Source organism: Drosophila teissieri, chromosome 2L (genome assembly GCF_016746235.2).
Source record: "Drosophila teissieri strain GT53w chromosome 2L, Prin_Dtei_1.1, whole genome shotgun sequence".
Classification (NCBI taxonomy): Eukaryota; Metazoa; Arthropoda; class Insecta; order Diptera; family Drosophilidae; genus Drosophila; species Drosophila teissieri.
This window is the reverse complement of record NC_053029.1, coordinates 8,420,542-8,442,266: the sequence shown is the minus strand read 5'-3', so window position 1 is coordinate 8,442,266 and position 21,725 is coordinate 8,420,542. Positions and strand designations below refer to the sequence as shown.

Genomic DNA, 21,725 nt, shown 5'->3' with positions numbered 1-21,725 from the left:
GCACTTTTCTGGCTGAGAGCATTTATCCAGCTGCAGATTTTTGGGCCTAGTTAATAATTTATGATGCCGTTAATGGGCAATGTGAGAGGGGCGATTAAGAGAAAAGTCCCAAGATATTATTCTGTTGCTTCGCTCGAATTTTTCCATTTCGGCAATTTAAAAGCACTTTTTGCACGTTTTCAATTACATTTATGGTACAGTCGTAAGCCTGTTTTTTTCTCATCACTGAACAGCAGTGTTTTTAAAACCAGTTTAAACTTTACAAAGCGGGTTAATTTTATTGCTGGCAACATATTTTTACCGCTCGGTTAACCGCACTTTGCAAAATTAACAATGCAATTCCAATTGCATCGTCATCGTATACATTCTATTTCAATGGGTTTTTTTCCTCTACAACCGCAGTTGAAGACCACAAAAAAGAGAATGAAATATCATCGGAAAGTACAAAATTGTGGCAAAATACATTCTTGCGTGGGTGAACAATCCACATTCAAATCCACCACGCCCATAAAGCAAAGCCATTAAATTGACATATTTCTTTAAAAAAAAAATATATAAAATATACTGTGGTTTACAAAGAATCACTTGAATGTGGCGTCATCAGGCGGTTTGTGGGCAAAACACTGGCATACTGCACTTGTCTAGTAATTTAATGCCTTTCAATAAGGGAGAAAACACATATTTACACATCTCTAATTCCACTTTTATAATTAAACAGAACAAAGCACTACACAATAATAATTAGTAAAAAGCAAAGCAGAGAGAGCCAATTACATATGCAGATAGCACGTTATTGATTTCATTTTTTTTCCCAGTGGACAGCTACAAAATCAGTCCCTTACTGCTGCAAAAAAAAAAGAAATATACGTAGTACGTACATAAATCTCAAACCGACATTTGCCATATAAATGGATGAAAGCTTTGGTTTCGGTCTCGCTTTAAGGACTGTGGCGACTGCAATAGCTGCGAAATGGGTGGAAAAGGGGGAGTTGTAATATGTCGCACTACTCGAATGCTTGTTTAAGTCCTGTCTGTGTTGCTGTGTGCGCGAGAATGTCTGTGTGTGTGTGTGTGGCATCCTTTTGGACCATACACACTTTTGTAGCATACTTATGCGGGCCAAGCAGGCTGACTGGCATCACGCTGTCAGCTGGCCGACGTTTTTAGCACAAATAATACATACAAGCATTGTTCGTGTGAGCATTAAATAGAATACATTGCAATGCGACTACATATGTATGTATATTTGGTCCTAAGCTGTTTGCTGTTTTCCCCAAGTTTCGCATTCAGACCCAAAGTTGTCACCTTAACGGGAACACCGAGAAAATGCGCTTAAAATACTTGTGGCCCAGCGAAGCGGGAAAGCAGGTTAAGTTCTGTCGGCTTATGCTAAACAAGTAATTTGCGAATCACTGTTTGGAAATTCATCAAGGTGAGTGGCATATGATCCTTGTTAGGCACTGATAATCCACAGTCCATATTTCCATATTCGTGTGCAATCCAATTAGAGATGGTATTCAAATGAGGCTTGTGTTTGCAAATCAATAGCCATACCAATCTTACACATCAACTTAGTAGTTGTACACACTTCTCTGCAACTAAAATTTTATAATTTCATTTAATCAACAAAGCGCTAATAGTACCAAAAATCTTTTGTTGTGGCTAACAACATTAATAGAAGGGGGATTAAAGTATTATCTATTTGTGATATAATGTAAATAGTTTCAGATTATGTTCTGCTTAACATTTGTAATAATTCTTTAATCTTTATTATATTCCATTTATTTAATTGCTGCAGCTCTATTTATTTATATATTTGATATTCAACAGAGTTTTGAACTAACAATATACATACCAATTGTATTATTTCTTCTGGGGGATTGCTGATATAAATACATATTGTTCCATCAACTTTAATCATGACTGGCATAAAAAGCTTTTTATTAAGCCCAATAATAATAATACATTGTATGTATTCCGTCAAGTTCTCTGCGGCATCTGGATGTGTGATGATTATCATTGTGATTACGCGGCGTTTTCGGCCATAAAAGGAGAGAGGAGCAAGTAATGTATGGGCACTGGCTTGGGAATTGCTCGCTTTAAGGATGGGCGACTCCCAGATCCTGCTGCTCATCAACGCAGACAATTGCGCACTGATTGTATCTTTGATTCACGCACACACACACACACACGCGAGCAGAGGCACCCACACACTGGCAGTAAAGCTGCCACTGTGGTTGCCTTTCAACACAAATACATTATACTTAGTGCCGCTGGTTGTTTGTTTGTGATGCTGCGTATTTCCGCTGCCATTTTCTCCTCGCCATTCTCGGGACTTTCACTGCTTTCACTGCCTTCACTGCCTTGGCTGCCCTCAAAAGCCCCCTTCAATCTCACGCCATTGTGTGCGAATTAAACGAAATGGCTAATGAAAAGTTTAACAGTCGATAAATAAGGCGGGCTGTGACATCAAACACCACAGGATCTGCTCTTGTCCTCTGAATAGAAGATAAATGTTGACTGATTCCCATTCAGTAACTTTCTTCTTAAAAGCTTTAATTTGTTTATAGAACTAAGCTAAATGGTTTGCTGATGCATTTTATTTTACAGAATTTTAAAACGAGGTTTAAAAGTTAAGTAAATCTAATAAATACTAAAAGCTCAGCTGAACCCGTAAAATAAAGTATATTTTCTGCAATTAATATTTATTTTCAATGCAAATACTTATATTTACTAATACATATTTATTTTAGATTAATTCCTGTAAAATGAAGTTGCAAAAGGTATTCAAGTGTATAAATCTGCTTTTTATCTCTAGCAAAATCGCATCTTTCCGCTTGTAAGTGTCCAATTAACTTCGATATCGCCTTGTTGGAATTACATTTTTATTGCAATTAATGCCAAGAAAAATGTCTCATTGTCCCGCTGCTGCAGAGCGGAACAAATAAGTGGAGGGACGCTGTGGAGGATGACAAATTGCTGACAAGCATTCTGCGGCATTTGCTGCAGCACAATAAAAAAGCAAGAGAGTCAGCTGTGAAAAATGAAGAAGTGAAGGCAGAATTGAAATGCAAATGCTCGTGCCGGTTTTACTGCTCAAGTAGCCGCTTAGAGGCAAGTGCCAAAGACAATGGCCAAAAGCGAGTCCTTCTGCCTCACACACATACACTCACGCACAACCTAACACTAGGAATCAAAGGACCTGGTGCAGGGAAAGCGGGAAAAGCTGGAAAAGCTGACAAAACCACAGCAAGCAACGAGAACAACAATTTAAAATCAACAGCTGCGCGTGTCCTAACACAAGAAGCATGGAAAAAGTTGAAGTAGCAACTCGAAATGCTTGCCATTCGCATTCTGTGCTCGCCTTTGTTTAAATAGCCAAGTTAAGGGGGCGTGGCTGGGCGGAAATGGCAAAGTAATAAATAAATTTCCTGCTCTTTTGCTGTTTTATGTTGGGACCGCTTTATTGCGGCTTCGTCTGCAGCGCCTAACGCTTCATTAACTTCTTGGCTTTTAATATACTCGGCCAGACCCGAAATTTCCGCCCACCTCCTCCTCCTTATCATCTGCCGCCCCCCTTCCCCCTCCTTAATGCCCCATGCCACCCACTGGTGTTGTTGTCACTCAGCCAGGCGTTCATCGAGGTCTCCTGCTGACTGGCAGCGTCCACGAAATTGGAAAACATTTTTGGTTTCTTTATTTTGCTTTCTTTTTCGCTTGTTTTTTGCTGTTTTCTCTTTTTTTCAAACTTCAGCGGAAAAAAGGGCCATAAAATAAATAAACACTGAAAAACGAAACGAAAACGAATACCGCCTACGGTCTGTACAATAACAAAAATACAAAAAAAAAGGCAGAAACCGCCACTTTAACCCTTTTGGGTGTCGAGGTGTGAGATTTAGTGACACTTTGGCTGGCGGGTATCTTTCGAGTGCCAGGCGCATTAGCAGAAGTTTTAAAGCGTCCAGGGTCATAAAGGTTTAAAGTCACTGCTTCATTTTCTGTGGGAGGAATATTGGTAAATGTTTTCAGTTTTGCTGGAATCTAAAGCTTATTTATTCAAGCTGCTTCACATACGTAGTTGTTGTCAGCAAATGTAAATAAAATCACTGGTAATATCATTTTCATTGCAAAACACAAAATTCTTGAACGTCAATATTGCAAACAATAGTTCTTATTTGAAAGAGCTTAAAATCGGATTGTTTGGGTTATCAAGAAATCTCATTGACTTAGTTCCCAGCCATTTAAAATGTAATACTTTGCATATCCTTCTTCCTCAACATTTTAAAGCTCACTTCCACTACACTCATTCAATTTGCCTAAGTTTCTCTAGGAGATTCAGCCATCCCAAAGTTGTGAAAGTTGTTTTGAAGTTAAATAAACTATATAAACTGAGACTGAATTCAGTGGCTCGACTCAAAAACTAACAAAAGGCAAAGAAACCAGCTCAACTCATGGGTTAACTCCGTTGCGCGTGCATTCGAATGTGTGTATGCGAGTGTGTTTGTGTGAGTGTGTGTGCGTGTGCGTGTGTGTGTGTGCGTACTCGAGTGCGTTGAATTGTGTGTTTATATGCGGGGAACAATTTTTTAACCCAGAACAAAACAACGACAGCAAGGAAGACCGAGCTCAAAAAATGAACAGAACCACAAAATCATATTGTAAGCCTTGTCAGCTGGCACACGCTTAGAAGCACGCAGTCATGCAGAGAAAGAAAAAAGGTGGACCTTTAAATGGAAACCAAAATGAAATGAAGTTGTATGGCTCTGAAAATATTTTGTTATTCAAATATTTGGATTCAAAGTGCAACTCAGGTATTAAACTATTTAAAATAATTTTGGCAACCCAACAAAATTACATAAATTTATTATATATATTTATATTGATATATAGATATTGATTTGATTTTATTCTTTTTATAATATACAATTCAATGCAAAAATATTTATTTAAAAACAAATGTTCGACCTGGTTTTTTATTTCTGTTTTAACAGAAAATCGATTTATTTTGTTAAGGCAAAATGTGTTGTTAATTTTGAAGATAGACACTATTTTTCCAAGTGCACACATGCGAGTGCGAGTATCTCTAGCTATTTCTATGCGTCCTTGTGCCAGGACGTTTCCGCTTCCCCCGCCCCCTCGTGTGTTATGCGTGTGTTATTTTAACAGCAATTTTAATGAAGCGCGAAACCGTTGAAATACAATTTGTAAAGCTGAGGGGCGGCGGTGGATAAGGATGCGGCAGCGGGAGGGGGAGCGGAAAAACAAACTCAGAAATGTTTGTGCAAAGTGAGTGGAATGGGGGAATGGGAGGGGAATATCTGTTTGGGCCAGGTCTTTTTCAGCCGCCAAATAAAAATGGCTTGCAAACGCGTTTTGGCTTGGGCCCTTGTGTTACTTTGTGACTCGCGAGCGCGTTTTGTTCGCGAGTTTGTGCGAGTTAATTAAAAAGGGTTTTACAATCAGCGCACAAAGGTCTCCCCGGGGGCTGGGGCCATCCGTTGGCAAAGGAGAAAGTCTTCATATATTTCAATGTAATTTCGCCTAGGTCATGGGGGGCATTAGGAGTTATGGCTAAATTTGTTTTGTCGGCAGTCCCTTCATAAAGAACGCCAGGCCGTTGCTATACTTTCAACTTAAGCTTTTCGGGAACGTTTCTAGCTGCTTTATTGGGCAGAGCAAAATAAGCCATTTTAAGGCTATTATTTCACTGTACTTAAACGAGGCTTAAACGCAATTTCGTATTTAATGGAAAGCTACGTACGTATCATACTAACAGCTAATCTTATCTTTAAAAATAAACTCTTAACAATAACTACTCAATATTTTCTATTGGTTGGTTTTTATTGCTAGACATTAAACTGGTGCAGTATAAAATGCCTTAGATTTAGCTGGCGAATTTAAGTTCGACTTTAAAGAGTGCCATAAATACTTTTGCGGATTCTAAGTGGTTTCTGCTTGAGTTTCGCAAACAGAAAAGTGTTGTTCCTTTGAAGCAGCGCTGCTGTCGTTGTTGTTGCCGTACTCGAGCTAGCAAAGGACATTATTCCTTCCACGTTATCGCTCATTTTTGCCTCCTTTTAAAACCCGAGCGTTGTTTGCTTTGTGTTGGCCATGTTAGCTGTTCTTAGCGTCTAGTGCATCGCGGCTGCCTGGGCAAATATTTGAGCAAGTTAATAGCCAGGAGCAATGGCGATGGCGATGGCGATGTTGATGGTGATGCACTGCCTGCAACTCATCAGCCTCGCCATCCTCGCCAGCATCTCGTCTGGCATTTGTGGCGCCCCCGGCATGCCCAGAAGATGCCGAGCGGAGTGGGTTACGGCCCAAATGGGGTATATGAACATAAGCGTGTTCGCTGAATATGGGGGGGAAAGGGGTACCACCACCAGCCCATCATCAATGGCTCTTCTCACGCCAATGCGCAATACACTTCCACTTTATGCACATTTCCGGACTAGCGCGGCTAACAAAAAAATGGGTGATGGGCCACAGACAGAGGGAAACGAGCCAAATGCCATTCTCAGTGCTCGGACATCTAGGTACCTGGTAGATGCCATAAACCCAATGACCTAATTCAAATAAATTACTAACTATATGGAAAACAGCTTAAAAGAAAACGTGTCTTTGGTAGAAATGCAAACTATGGAAATTTACTCATGATGATATGATTTTTTATAAAAAAAATATAGCACTTGTCAAAATCTAAAGATGTTGTGCTAACTTGGTGAACTTCCGATTTCTTTACTATTTCACAAATTTGCCACTCTTTCAGAGCAAAGCAAGTGTTTGGGATGCCTTGTAAAATGACGATTACAGGGTACAGGGTACACTGTTGTTGCCGCCCTCGTGTGCGACATGTGTAACAGGGGCGTGGCAGGGGAAGGACACGGAAATGGCATTGCATTCGGCAAACAACAAAAGGCCTGCAACAGTCGGCGAGTTCTTAGAACCAGACGAGCTGGTTGTCGAGCAGTCGGATGATGTGTGGCAACGTTTCCATTTGAAGTGGCATCAAAGCCATCATCGTTTTCACTTTTGTTGCAGCAATGGAAACTGCTGCTGCTACTGCTGCTGCTGCTGCTACAGCTGTCGTTGCAACAGAATGTTGCTGGTGTGGCAGGATTACAAAGTTCCACCTTATTGACTGCAACAGCATTTTTGCGAATTTTTGCGCATTTTCACGCTATTGCCGTTGATGGCGTGAAAATCGATGGCATCTGCGGCGAGCAAATCCGACAAATGCGGGTTACAATGAATTTTTAATTACTGGCTTGATTTGGGCAGTGGATGAGGTCAATTAAGAGGCTTAAAATAAAATAACCAATCGATATTGATGCAGACACGTTTCAGCTATTTTTAACTGTACATCTTAATTCATTTTCAATTTTAGTTCATTTCTCTAGAAGTAAAAATATAGAAAAGCAACGCTTGACTTTTGATTCAAAGCATTTCTAAACTGACGGCCAGTAAAGCAACAAAGTGCCATTGAAATTTTATTTTCAAGCTGAAATTATTAAATTTTCTAACGAATTTTTGCAAAGTGTTTTTTGGCAAGTGATTTAATTAAGATTAAGATTCAACGAGCTAAAAGATTTAGTTGCCTTTTGCAAGGAGCAGCAGGACATACATATACCTAAGATAAACAGGATACATAGGAAATCGATAGCATCATCATGCCACGAGGAAAGTTCGTGAACTACAAGGGTCGCACTCGCCAATTCACTTCGCCCGAGGAACTGCAGCAGGACTCGGAGGACGACAGCGACCAGGTCAGCGGCTCTGGGTCGGATGGCGAAGATCAAGAAGCAGCCGTCGTCGGTGGAGCCAGTTCATCAACCTCCATAGCGAAGAATCGCCACTTGCAAAAAGCGACTCGCAATCAGATCACTTCGGCTGCGGACGCTGAAGGGGCCAGTTCTTCCGAGGAATGCGAAGCGGAATCTCGTGATGCCAAAAAGGGCGTGGCCTCACTCATCGAAATCGAGAATCCCAACCGGGTGGCCAAGAAGGGTCCACAAAAGGTGCCCACCATTGTGCTCGATCAATCCAAGCCGGGGCTATCACGCCGCGGTCGAGATTCGACCAAGGATCAGAGTGCGCGACAGCGTTACGAGAAACTCCATACCGCTGGTAAAACCACCGAGGCTAGGGCCGACTTGGCCAGATTGGCTCTGATCCGGCAGCAACGCGAGGAAACCGCCGCCAAGCGGGCGGCGGAGAAGAAGGCAGCCGATATGGTCACCAAGAAGCCGTTTGCCAAGTAGAGAATCCACTCTTTTAAACCTTTCCATCCCCAAACGGCAATGAATAAGACATTTTGAAACATTTAAAACTACCGCAAAAATCATTTTAAGGAAGGGTTTCAGAATAAATTACCGCTAACAAGCAGTCAAAATTATTTAAGTTTTGCAAGCGTGTCTTTTGTAACTACAAATTCTAACAAAGTAAGCCAACTACTTGTATATTATATACGTAAATATGTAATATATTTAGAAATCAACATTATTTGGAGCGACTTCGTACTTACTTATTCCTACCCTTCATTTGTAGGGTGTAAGGTTATATTAGCTAGTCTACTAATGCATTCTATCATGTCACCTTTGGATATTTATTTATTTTCTACATTATATTCCTATTCGACTAGACCTTATTGCATTCAGCGTATTTCCTCACCAGCTATCCCTTTTAAGCCCACTGTGCGTAAATCGCATTATGGCCATAGAATGTGTCTGTGAGAGCATTTAGCCCGCTTAACGGAGGTAATAGGCCAACAACGAAGGGAAATTGTATGGTTGACACAGGGAGGGGTTGGGTGATGAGGGGGAAGAGGGCTTTGGGGCAAAATGCTGACACATCTGGCCTGAAACTGGATCGTTGGCACTTTATTGGGTTAAGTGCGATGCAATTGCGTGGCTGAGTGAGTTGAACGCAATTTGATTTTTCACTTATGGGTACTTGCGATTTCCCAGCGATATGCGAGCGATTTTTAAATCGCGTCCAACGGCAAATATTCGTTGCATAATTTTGGGCTGTGCGAGTTTAAGCTACCACCGAACATTTTAGAACTTGTTTACAGTGCTAATCATTGTTAAGCTTTTTGAACACCCTTCTCCACGCTGTATTCGCCTTTTTGTTAGCCATTGGAATGTTTTTTGCTATTTTCCCAGTTGGCTTATCTGCGCCGTGTCCATGGCCTTTTCGGACTAATGATCAAAGCGCTGGCATCTCTGCGATGTCCCACTGGGAGTTGTTACTTTTCTTCTAGTATTTTCCCCTTTTTCCTTTGACAGCCCTTGGCCACTGAACATCACAATGTAATCGAGTGGAGACACAGCGATAAAGTTAAATGGCAGGGCCGCAAAAAAAGTGCCTGCAAATTGGCCAATGTGGCGGATACATTTTTTTTGGGACCGCTTTTCTTTTGGCGGCTTTCGCTGTGGAGTTTCTTGTGCTGAATTATAGTTTTGGCGAGGCGGGTTAATTAAAGTATGGCTGTAGTTTATAACATGCCTGGTGAAAAACGATTTTCAATTATGTTCCGCACTCGAGCCTGAACTAAGAACTACAACGCTCGAGCGCACCTGTGCACGCGCCTCAATGCGCACGGCTGCGCTTTTGGCAATCATCATTCCTTCTCCATATCCTTCCCCGCATATCCTTCCCGCAGCCCCCCGCCTCCTAACTATAGTCCTGTGCCGGCCCTGTTAGTGGGCCCTTTTCCGAGTTGGCCACCTGCCATTTTTGGGGTATTAAAATTGCCCATGGATCATTTGCAATTTTAACAGTTTTTCCAGTCTCTCCCTTGTGATTTTGCTTTTTTTGTTCTATACTCGAATATGTATGAATGGCTGCCATCAAGCGAAAATCAATTTAAAATATCTGGTGCAGAAAAAAGCAGGGAGCCAAAATACTGAATACAAGTGGTAAAATAAAATAATTGCGTATACGCCGTGGGGGCTTAGTGATTTTTGCTGGTTTTTTGTTTAATACGAAAAGGTGGCACAAATCGAATTAGGTTTGAAGCGCCGGCAAACGGAATGCAAAATACATTTTTGTTTTGCATTAGTTGGCACTCGACGGTAAATACAAACTGATATGAAATATTCAACCTCATAATTCATACACACTTCGAATTATCCAGTTAAATTGCATACACGCTTTAAAATTAGCAGTTAAAAAATGTATAAAATTAATTATTAAGGGGATTACCCCTTAGGTGTGAGTTAAGTGAGAAAGGAACGCCAAATAAATTCTTTTAGCAACGACGACAACTTCAATAATTAAAGTGTTCACATTCACAAATCCCGTCATAGAGTTGTGATGTAAATATTTAGTTTCCCCACTTTTTCAGCAAATAACTCTTTGCACTTTGGCCTTTGGTCATCGCAAAAATTGAAATACAAATTTTAAATAAATTGCATACAAATGCGCTTATTCAATTTCGAAAACAACAAAGTGGAAAATAAGAGAACAAGTTTTCCACTAACCGCAAAGCACTTGACACGCTCAGCTGCTGTCCAATCTAATGGACAACTTTTTCCATTTTTTGCTTTTGGCCATGATGTCGGATGAAAAACGACCCGATGTGTCTGTGTAAGTGCGAGTGTGTCCTGATATGTGAGTCTAAGTCCCTCAGAAATCCACACACACGCAGATACAGATACAAATACAAACACAAGCACTCGGAGCTAAAACAAAACGATGGAAAATGCCAATAAATGCAAATAAATGTAAGCTTATTTCTCCTAGATGGACGAGCTAGTTCCCTGAGCTCCGTGTGCTGGCTGCTCACTTCATCCACTTGCTCTTGGCTCTATGCTAAAACAATCAATGTTTCGTGCAGTGTAAGCTGTGAGGAAGTATCTGTGCGCTTGTTTGTTTGTCCTATCTCGTTGTTGTGGGATAAGCAAAATAATGACATTCAGTTCAGAGTGTGCTATAAACAAAGCCAAGAATCTATTGGCAAACACTGGAATTACACATAAAACTCTATAGGACAACGGGGAGCACGGAAAGAACGTAAATAAAACAACTGTCGAATTGTCAGACCTGTGCCCTGTACTGCTTTATAGCTGCATTGCATACTAAATAAGAATCATGTAAACTTTATTTTAAAACTACACGTTTCGCAAAATCTTTATTTCAAATTAGAAATGTACACTTAAACAGAATTAACCGAATGGAAAAAATACAAAAACTGGCCGTGGGCAAGTATATCAAACAGATGTATGTATTTAAAACTATGTGCATATAGAGATGTAGATTGTAGATGTGAGCAGTAGATTATCGCCGGCATTTAGATCACCTAAACAGGGCGAACCATTTTAAGCTTCCCTCTTGGAGGAAATATCTGTCCGGTCCTTTCTAGGAGTTCTTCTGGGCCACCTTGACGATGACGCTCTTGACCTCCGTGTAGTTGGACAGAGCGTACTCTCCGTTCTCACGTCCATGGCCGGACATTTTGTAGCCACCGAATGGAGCCTGGGCGGCGAGGGCATTGTAGGTGTTCACCCACACGGTACCGGCACGCAGGCCACCCACAATGTAGTTGGCCTTGTCCAGATCCTTGGTGAAGACGGCGGCGGCCAATCCGTACTCGGAGTTGTTGGCCCGCTCGATGACCTCATCCAGCTTCTTGAAGCGGATCAGCTGCTGGACCGGTCCAAAGATCTCCTCCCTGGCAATGGTCATGTTATCCTGCACATCGGCAAACACCGTGGGCTGGACGAAGTAGCCGGGCAGACCATCTGGGCGACTGCCACCGGCGACCAACTTGGCGCCCTGCTTCTTGCCTGTTTGGATCATTCCGAGGATCTTCTCCATCTGCTCCTCGTTCACCTGAGGACCCTGCTCAGTGTTCAGATCGAAGGGATTGCCCACGGTGCGCTTCTTAGCCCGCTCCGCACTGCGCTCCACAAACTCATCGTAGATCTTGTCCTCCACGAAGGTACGAGATCCCGCACAGCAGCACTGGCCCATGTTAAAGAACAGGCCAAAGTGGGCCGTCTCGACGGCGTAGTCCAGATCGGTGTCAGCCAGAATAATGTTGGGCGACTTGCCTCCCAACTCCAGTGTCACGCGCTTCAGGTTGGTATTTCCGGATGCGAGCTGGATAAGCTTGCCCACATCGGTGGAACCGGTGAAGGCCACCTTATCCACGTCGCAGTGGTTAGCCAAGGCAGCGCCAGCACCTCCAAATCCGGGAACCACATTGACCACACCTTCCGGGAAGCCAGCCTCCTTCACCAACTGGGCAATGTACAGGGCAGTCAAGCTGGTCTGCTCGGCGGGCTTCAGCACAATGGTGTTGCCGGTGGCCAGAGCGGGACCCAGTTTCCAGGCCATCATCAGGATGGGGAAGTTCCAGGGAATGATCTGGCCGCACACGCCCACGGGCTCGTGGCGGGTGTAAGTGAAGAATTCTCCGTCCATGGGAATGGTCTTGCCATGGTTCTTGTCCGCCCATCCAGCGAAGTAGCGCAGGTTCTTGATGGCAGTCGGGAGATCCACGTTGTAGGACATGCTATAGGGCTTGCCGTTGTCGAGGGTCTCCAGACTCTGAAATTGAATTGAAAATATAAGTATATATAAACTATATTAAATGTAATCTTCCAAAGATATCATTAAAGGCCTTGAATACTCATATCTGGCCATGTAGTCCCTGATACTTACGGCAAGATAAACCTGATCGCGCTCCATGAGATCAGCCAGGCGGTAGAGGAGGCGACCCCGCTCCGAGGCATCCATGCGACGCCATGGGGATCCCAATCTGGTGGTTGATTATGAAGTGCTCATTAGTACACACAATATATAATATTTATGACCGAATTTCACACTTACTTGAATGCATTGCGGGCAGCCTGGACGGCAAGATCGATATCGTCCTTATCACCACACTGGATTTCGGCGATGGCCTGCTCCGTGGTGGGGTTGATGGTTTCGAATGTTTTGGACGACTTGCTCTTGTGCCACTCGTTGTTGATGAACACCTGCAATAAATGGTTAACAACTTCATTTAGTGCCACATCACATCGGCAATCTGCTATATTGAATTCATTTGTATTTTACATCGTTTCGTTGGAGTGACAAACAAGCAGCCGCTCCTCTAAATGATAAGCACTTGACTGCTGTTATTTGTTATTATTGGCTGCCGTGCGTGTTGTTCCTCTATCGCAATCGGCTGATTGTTCAGTGTGCATGACTACCTGTATCTGACAATCCCCCATCCCGGGTAATCTGAAACGATTACCGGCTAACTGATTAAGATTGAAATGAAGTGAGCCCTCATCAACCCCTCTCACGTCATCGTATTAAATACTACATTTTATATTCGCTATGGTTTTTATTTTTGCATACATCTGCCTTGAATTTCACAATGTGCTTGCGAATTTAAAACTTTCCACCAGACATAGCAAAATATAAACATAGCGATGGCACGTGTGCTCAGTTTTTGGGGGTTTGGCTAGACGATTAGACTGGTTCGATGAGAGAAGGCCAACTTATAAGTGTGCCATCTTATCTGCCCCTCTAAAGACTCCCAAAATAATAGGGCTGCCGGTGATAAGAAGTGGAAACTGCCTATGGCAACAAATACCATTAGATAAATCAAGTGATTAGAACGCTTGTGGGGAGCCATACATTATGGGCTGAAATTCCTTGTTATGAAAGCAGATTTTCAGATTCTGGCAAACTAAGAAGGTTGCATAATGTGCAATTCACTGAAAATAAACATACATATGTATGCTCAACTCAGGTAAAGGCTAAAAAAAATCGTCTTATTTAAGGATTTATTTCTTTGAAATATTAATATATATGAAATGGTGTATGTGATGTATGATATGATTTTTAAAATAATAATAATATATTTTCAACATGTGTCTTAGTTACTTACAATATTGGTGGTTTTATTTTCTGAGAAACCTAAACCACTAAGAACTATTTAAAGCAAATTTAGGTACGTAGTAAGATTATATTTTTGTAAAAGTAGAAAATAAGAATTTTTATAGTTTTGAAGATACTATACAAACTATGTATGTATTGGTAATCTAGTTATTTCTGTCAATTTATAATTTATATACGAACTGCATATGAAATTACCTCCAGCTAAATAAACTGCTCTAATTTCGTTGGATCCCAGTGAACATCTGGACAAAAACCGCATTTGGCTCGCTGCCTAACCGCAATGCTCTCTCAATTAATGCGAACGAACGCTAGTTTTAATTGGTGACACTAAAGATAAAAACCAACAAAAAATGCCAATCGTAAAATTTATGCAAATTTCCCCAGAGAAGAATTGAAAGCGCGAGGCGATGAGAAGAATAAATGATGAGAATTTGCGGCAAACAAATTTTTGTTTTGCGTGTGCGAGCGCCACTGACGTAACAAAGAAACTGCGGGGAATGGCAAACAACGAGAGGCAGCAGCAGAAACAACAACAAATATAGCCGGCGAACTAGGTACATGTGCAGTTGTTGTTGCTTTTTCGATATCGCATGTGTATATTTCTTTTGGTCGCCGGTCTTTCGATTCGCTTAGGCAGCCTAATCCCCTACAATTCCCTACAATCCCCTACATCTGGCGATAAACATTTGGTGTACGTGATCTGAATGCGGTGAGACTCGCTGCTCGCGTTTCGCTGATTTGCCAATTTCTTTTCGTTAAATCCGAAGAGGGAGGGGACTGAGGAGAACTGGAGAACCTAAAAACTGGACTCGCATATGTAGGGTATTCGAGGTGGGGCTCTGGCGCCGATAACAGCTGCAGTTGCCGCGCCTCAAGGTCAACTCAAAAACAAGTCAAATGCTTGCTATTGAGTTCCTGTTCGAGTTCAGTTCTTCGCTCAGATTGCAAGTGCGATTGTAGTGCTTTTCACTTTTCATTCTTCCTGGAGTTGGGTTAGGACTTACCCCTGTGTAGAGGATATCGGGCTGAGTCTGCGGCTGCGGGAGGGAGGAGTAGTTCGCAACAGCTGCTGCGAAGTTCTTCGTTTGGGAACGCAGCAGGGCACCGGTCTTCAAAACGCGCAGCATTTTGAACAGATCTTTTTGTACTTTTCCGGACTGAAGAGCGAGAGGGGGAAAGTATCGAAGAACGCAAAACTAAAACTGCGTCTTAATTGCTCAGCGGTCGTCGCGCAACTGAATCGGTTTCGTAGCTTTGCCGCTCGCGAAAACTACGTAGGACTACTTCAAGCGTCTAGAGGGGAATCGCGCCACGCCGCCAGTGCTGTCACAATAACGTAGCCAGAAATAGCTAGGTGCACTCCTATCTCTAAGATCTTCGCCTGATAGCAGCAGAATACTGAAGAATTTGGAACCGAAAAGTTATTTAGTTTTTTAATTTATAATTTTTAAAATCTAACTGGGACCAGTTAGATATACACAGCTGGCTTTATAACTGAAAAGAAATTCCACCAAGTTATAAATAAAAATAATAATACAGTAAATAAACTGTTGGTATTGGCAAAATCAATATTATTATGAAATAAAGCAATTATGTAGTTATTGTTAATTAGTATAGAGTGGTTTTTATCCAAAATGTGTTAATTATTATAAACTGAGATTAAAGTGATTTAAAGCTAATTTGCCAACACCGACAGCTGCTGATAAGGTCAGAGCGAGATGGCTACCGAATAATCTCTTCAATAGGGAAGCCAGAAAGAGAAGGAGTATTAAAAACTATAACCAAAAGTACTTAAATAAAATTGCATTTGCATGTGGATATGTGGGTGGGGTTATTATAATAGTGTTTATCTCGTTGCGATACTCTTTGGTACGTTTTGGAGCTATAGATACACTTGTACTATATAGTATTAGGCAAATCTCCACAGTATAAATTATCATACGATTTCGCTTAAAAGAAAAATATTCCAGAACTTTGTTTTGCGTTTAGAGTGACTTGCAATTTGTTATAATTTCAAGACGAGAGGAAACGAATTTGAAAGCATGTGAAATATAAACAGCTAAAATCTTATCAGGCTGATCAATCAATGAGCTTTAGAATTGGTATTCACAATTATGTTATATAATTTATACAACAGCATGCTGTTAATTAGCAATACTTTCGGCATCTTAATTATAAATAATGTTTTTTTATTTAATTTGGTATAGTACTATGAATTAAAGGCATTTATTTACGCAAATGTTATTGAATTAAGTAATGCATTAGTGAAATGTCCGAAATCGTGTGCTTTTATACATCGTTACTTCGATTTTTATTATGCGGCTGGCTGTTTCACTTCATTATTTAGCTGACTGCTGAGCATTTTCATCCCTTCCCCTTGAGCAGTCGCATAATAAAAATGGTTTTGGCATACTTTTCGGATGTCAGCCGTATTACAAGCACAAAATTGATGAGCGAAAAGAGGACGAAATTTATTTCAACATAATTCATTAAATGCGATTTAGGCCAATTTGTCAAAATCTTTCGAAATTTATTTCACTCGTAAATTGAAAGCTCGGCGTTGGCTGTCAAGAGAATCACGCATACGCATCGTTGGCCCAAAACAGGCGAACGAAACCAATCACAGCCGGAAAACTAATTCAATACAATGAACCCCTCTGCATCGTCCGAAAAACACATGCATCTGAAATGGAGGCTGAGTAAACATTTGCTCCCGGTTCCATTCCCATCGATTTTCCCACCGAAGGGGCCAATTACCATCGCCGAATCGGCCGAATAAACTATAATGGCTGTCTGGTCCTTCTTAGGAGTTCTTCTGGGCCACCTTGACGATGACGCTCTTGACCTCCGTGTAGTTGGACAGAGCGTACTCTCCGTTCTCACGTCCATGGCCGGACATTTTGTAGCCACCGAATGGAGCCTGGGCGGCGAGGACGTTGTAGGTGTTCACCCACACCATACCGGCACGCAGGCCACCCACAATGTAGTTGGCCTTGTCCAGATCCTTGGTGAAGACGGCGGCGGCCAATCCGTACTCGGAGTTGTTGGCCCGCTCGATGACCTCATCCAGCTTCTTGAAGCGGATCAGCTGCTGGACCGGTCCAAAGATCTCCTCCCTGGCAATGGTCATGTCATCCTGGACATCGGCAAACACCGTGGGCTGGATGAAGTAGCCGGGCAGATCATCTTGGCGACTGCCACCGGCGACCAACTTGGCGCCCTGCTTCTTGCCTGTTTGGATCATTCCGAGGATCTTCTCCATCTGCTCCTCGTTCACCTGAGGACCCTGCTCAGTGTTCTGATCGAAGGGATTGCCCACGGTGCGCTTCTTAGCCCGCTCCGCACTGCGCTCGACAAACTCATCGTAGATCTTGTCCTCCACGAAGGTACGAGATCCCGCACAGCAGCACTGGCCCATGTTAAAGAACAGGCCAAAGTGGGCCGTCTCGACGGCGTAGTCCAAATCGGTGTCAGCCAGAATAATGTTGGGCGACTTGCCTCCCAACTCCAGTGTCACACGCTTCAGGTTGGTATTTCCCGATGCGAGCTGGATAAGCTTGCCCACATCGGTGGAACCGGTGAAGGCCACCTTATCCACATCGCAGTGGTTAGCCAAGGCAGCGCCAGTACCTCCAAATCCGGGGACCACATTGACCACACCCTCCGGGAAGCCAGCCTCCTTCACCAACTGGGCAATGTACAGGGCAGTCAAGCTGGTCTGCTCGGCGGGCTTCAGCACAATGGTGTTGCCGGTGGCCAGAGCGGGACCCAGTTTCCAGGCCATCATCAGGATGGGGAAGTTCCAGGGAATGATTTGGCCGCACACGCCCACGGGCTCGTGGCGGGTGTAAGTGAAGAATTCTCCGTCCATGGGAATGGTCTGGCCATGGTTCTTGTCCGCCCATCCAGCGAAGTAGCGCAGGTTCTTGATGGAAAGCGGGAGATCCACGTTGTAGGACATGTTGTAGGGCTTGCCGTTGTCGAGGGTCTCCAGACTCTGAAATTGAATTGAAAATATAAGTATATATAAACTATATTAAATCTAATCTTCCAAAGATATCATTAAAGGCCTTGAATACTCATATCTGGCCATGTAGTCCTTGATACTTACGGCAAGATAAACCTGATCGCGCTCCATGAGATCAGCCAGGCGGTAGAGGAGGCGACCCCGCTCCGAGGCATCCATGCGACGCCATGGGGATCCCAATCTGGTGGTTGATTATGAAGTGCTCATTAGTACACACAATATATGTATTTATGACCGAATCTCACACTCACTTGAATGCATTGCGGGCAGCCTGGACGGCAAGATCGATATCGTCCTTATTACCACACTGGATTTCGGCGATGGCCTCCTCCGTGGTGGGGTTGATGGTTTCGAAAGTTTTGCACGACTTGCTCTTGTGCCACTCGTTGTTGATGAACACCTGCAATAAATGGTTAACAACTTCATTTAGTGCCATATCACATCGGCAATCTGCTATATTGAATTCATTTGTATTTTACATCGTTTCGTGCATAATTCCTGAAAAACGAAATATATTATACCCAAAATCTGAAGATAGCCTCCTTTTTATACCCGTTACTCGTAGAGTAAAAGGGTATACTAGATTCGTTGAAAAGTATGTAACAGGCAGAAGGAAGCGTTTCCGACCATATAAAGTATATATATTCTTGATCAGGATCAATAGCCGAGTCGATCTGGCCATGTCCGTCTGTCCGTCCGTCTGTCCATCTGTCCGTCCGTATGAACGTCGAGATCTCAGGAACTACAAAAGCTACAAAGTTGAGATTCAGCATGCCGACTCCAGAGACATAGACGCAGCGCAAGTTTGTCGATTCATGTTGCCACGCCCACTCTAAGGGCCACAAACCGCCTAAAACTGCCACGCCCACACTTTTGAAAAATGTTTCGATATTTTTTCATTTTTGTGTTAGTCTCCTTAATTTCTATCGGTTTGCCAAAAAAATATTTGCCACGCCCACAAACCGCCAAAAGCTGCCACGCCCACACTTTTGAAAAATGTTTTGAAATTTTTTCATTTTTGTATTAGTATTGTAAAATTCTATCGATTTGCCAAAAAACTTTTTGCCACGCCCACTTTAACGCCCACAAACCGCAAAAACTGTGAGTGTTGTGTGTCCTGCGCACTTTCACCATCTGAGTAACGGGTATCAGATAGTCGGGGAACTCGACTATAGCGTTCTCTCTTGTTTTGCATTCTTTTTACAGAAATTTTAACAACACGAAAAACACTTTTCTTTTTTATATATTATATTATTTGCTTTTGTTAAAATTTTTAATATCGGTTTCCCATATTTAACTTTATAAATGTATAATTTTAAAATAATAATAAAAAAAATTTTATAATAAATACAATTGTATAATAAAAAAAAACAAGCGAAAAAAATATAAATAGAATAGTGTTAATAATAGATCAAATTATATTAAATAATATATAAGATTGTTTTTTGTTAAGACATTAGATACATCAAAACGCAAAAACATGTGCCCGACCTTTTTCTTGGGTGTTCCCTTTCACCCTTCATTTCTTAGACCGTCTCGCTTCCACCCATACAAATTGTATGCATACAGAAAAGTACCTGCGGCCGATCGTTGCTTGCGCGTCACTCACCCTACATTTTGTTGCACAGCAGACACCCGGGTGTTTTTGTGCAAGTAGCAAGAGACACCCGGGTGGCAAAAAACCCGGGTGTTTGTCTTTGCTGAAAAAAGAGTGTCTACAAACACCCGGGTGCTGAAGTACCCGGTGTTTACCGGGTGCACTTAGGGTGCCGGTGGCTTGCTGCAGTTCTCTGATTGTAGTGCTTTTCACTTTTCATTCTTTCTGGAGTTGGGTTAGGACTTACCCCTGTGTAGAGGATATCGGGCTGAGTCTGCGGCTCCGGGAGGGAGGAGTAGTTCGCAACAGCTGCTGCGAAGTTCTTCGTTTGGGAACGCAGCAGGGCACCGGTCTTCAAAACGCGCAGCATTTTGAACAGATCTTTTTGTACTTTTCCGGACTGAAGAGCGAGAGGAGGGTAAGTATCGAAGAACGCAAAACTAGAACTAGCCAGAAATAGCTAGATGCACTCCTATCTCTAAGATCTTCGCCTGATAGCAGCAGAATACTGAAGAATTTGGAAATTTAGACCGAAAATTTATTTAGTTTTTTAATTTCAAAATTTTAAAACCAATGTGACCCAACTGAACTGAACTGAACTGAACTGATATACACAGCTGGCTTTATAACCGAAAAGAAATTCCACCGAGTAATAAATAATAATAATACAATACAAAATCAATATTATTATGAAATAAAGCTATTTTATAAAGCAATTATGTAGTTATTGTTAATTAGTATAGAGTGGTTTTTATCCAAAATGTGTTAATTATTATAAACTGAGATTAAGCTGATTTCAAGCTAATTTGCCAACACCGACAGCTGCTGATAAGGTCAGAGCGAGATGGCTACCGAATAATCTCTTCAATAGGGAAGCCAGAAAGAGAAGGAGTATTAAAAACTATAACCAAAAGTACTTAAATAAAATTGCATTTGCATGTGGAGATGTGGGTGGGGTTATTATAATAGTGTTTATCTCGTTGGGATACTCTGTATTACGTATTGGAGCTATAGATACATTTGAATAAAGTATTTGGCAGACCTCCACGGTATAAATTATCATACGATTTCGCTTAAAATAAAACTATTCCAGAACTTAGTTTTGCGTTTAAAGTGACTTGCAATTTGTTATAATTTCAAGACGAGAGGAAACGAATTTGAAACCATGTGAAATATAAACATCTAAAATCTTATCAGGCTAATCGATCAATGAGCTTTAGAATTGGTATTCACAATTATGTTATATAATTTATAAAACAGAATGCGCCACATGTTAACTGTTAACTAGCTATACATTCACTAACATAATTATTATTATTTAATTTCGTAAAATATGAATTAAGGGCCTTTATTTGCGCAAAGGTTATTGTATATAGTTATGCATTAGTGAAATGTCCGAAATCGTGTGCTTTTATTGAACGTTACTGTGATTTTTATTATGCGGCTGGCTGTTTCACTTCATTATTTAGCTGACTGCTGAGCATTTTCATCCCTTCCCCTTGAGCAGTCGCATAATAAAAATGGCTTTGGCATACTTTTCGGCTGTCAGCCGTATTACAAGCACAAAATTGATGAGCGAAAAGAGGACGAAATTTATTTCAACATAATTCATTAAATGCGATTTAGGCCAATTTGTCAAAATCTTTCGAAATTTATTTCACTCGTAAATTGAAAGCTCGGCGTTGGCTGTCAAGAGAATCACGCATACGCATCGTTGGCCCAAAACAGGCGAACGAAACCAATCACAGCCGGAAAACTAATTCCCCCCACATCGTCCGAAAAACACATGCATCTGAAATGGAGGCTGAGTAAACATTTGCTCGACTCCCCGGCTCCCGGATCCCGGATCCCGGTTCCATTCCCATCGATTTTCCCACCGAAGGGGCCAATTACCATCGCCGAATCGGCCGAATAAACTTTAATGGCAATTGTTATGCGACGCAGCCGGTTATTGATGATTCTGCTGTCGCTGCGGTTGCTGTCCTCGGCTGCATGAAATATTTAATAACCGAGAGTAAACAGTTTGGCGTAAAAAATAAATTGCATTCGCCGGACAGCGCCGCTCAGGACACGCACTTAAATGCCATCATTGATGGCCGAGCATCGGGTGTGTGTGGGTTATAAATGCGAAAATGAAATTTACAACAATTTGCTGGAAATTACTTTCAATTGAATTTAATTACGCCTGGTGGGAGTCGA

At 42.0% G+C, this 21,725-nt stretch overlaps 4 protein-coding genes across 6 annotated transcripts in view; 2 read left to right on the top strand and 2 right to left on the bottom strand.

Annotated features, from left to right (window-relative positions):
• LOC122611833 (potassium voltage-gated channel protein Shaw-like) overlaps nt 1-21,725 on the top strand; it is a 35,844-nt gene that overhangs the window by 904 nt on the left and 13,215 nt on the right. The gene's annotated exons all lie outside the window — the stretch shown is intronic.
• Nucleotides 7,463-8,403, top strand: LOC122611836 (28 kDa heat- and acid-stable phosphoprotein-like). The gene has a single exon (XM_043785178.1). The coding sequence runs from the start codon at nt 7,674-7,676 to the stop codon at nt 8,262-8,264; it is 591 nt and encodes a 196-aa protein (XP_043641113.1). The 5' UTR covers nt 7,463-7,673; the 3' UTR covers nt 8,265-8,403.
• Nucleotides 11,106-20,071, bottom strand: LOC122611834 (aldehyde dehydrogenase, mitochondrial-like). Of its 2 annotated transcripts, XM_043785176.1 has the most exons (5): nt 19,908-20,071; nt 14,907-15,040; nt 12,841-12,989; nt 12,673-12,769; nt 11,106-12,558 (listed from the first exon to the last, which is right to left on the bottom strand). In XM_043785176.1, the coding sequence occupies exons 2-5, from the start codon at nt 15,027-15,029 to the stop codon at nt 11,365-11,367; spliced, it is 1,563 nt and encodes a 520-aa protein (XP_043641111.1). In that variant the 5' UTR covers nt 15,030-15,040; nt 19,908-20,071; the 3' UTR covers nt 11,106-11,364. The 2 variants fall into 2 exon arrangements, with proteins under 2 accessions (XP_043641111.1, XP_043641110.1); XM_043785175.1 differs by lacking the exon at nt 19,908-20,071 and having other exon boundaries at nt 14,907-15,142.
• On the bottom strand, nt 16,349-19,911 carry LOC122611835 (aldehyde dehydrogenase, mitochondrial-like). Its single transcript, XM_043785177.1, has 4 exons — nt 19,774-19,911; nt 18,181-18,329; nt 18,014-18,110; nt 16,349-17,899 (listed from the first exon to the last, which is right to left on the bottom strand). Exons 1-4 carry the CDS (start codon nt 19,894-19,896, stop codon nt 16,706-16,708), a joined length of 1,563 nt encoding a protein of 520 aa, XP_043641112.1. The 5' UTR covers nt 19,897-19,911; the 3' UTR covers nt 16,349-16,705.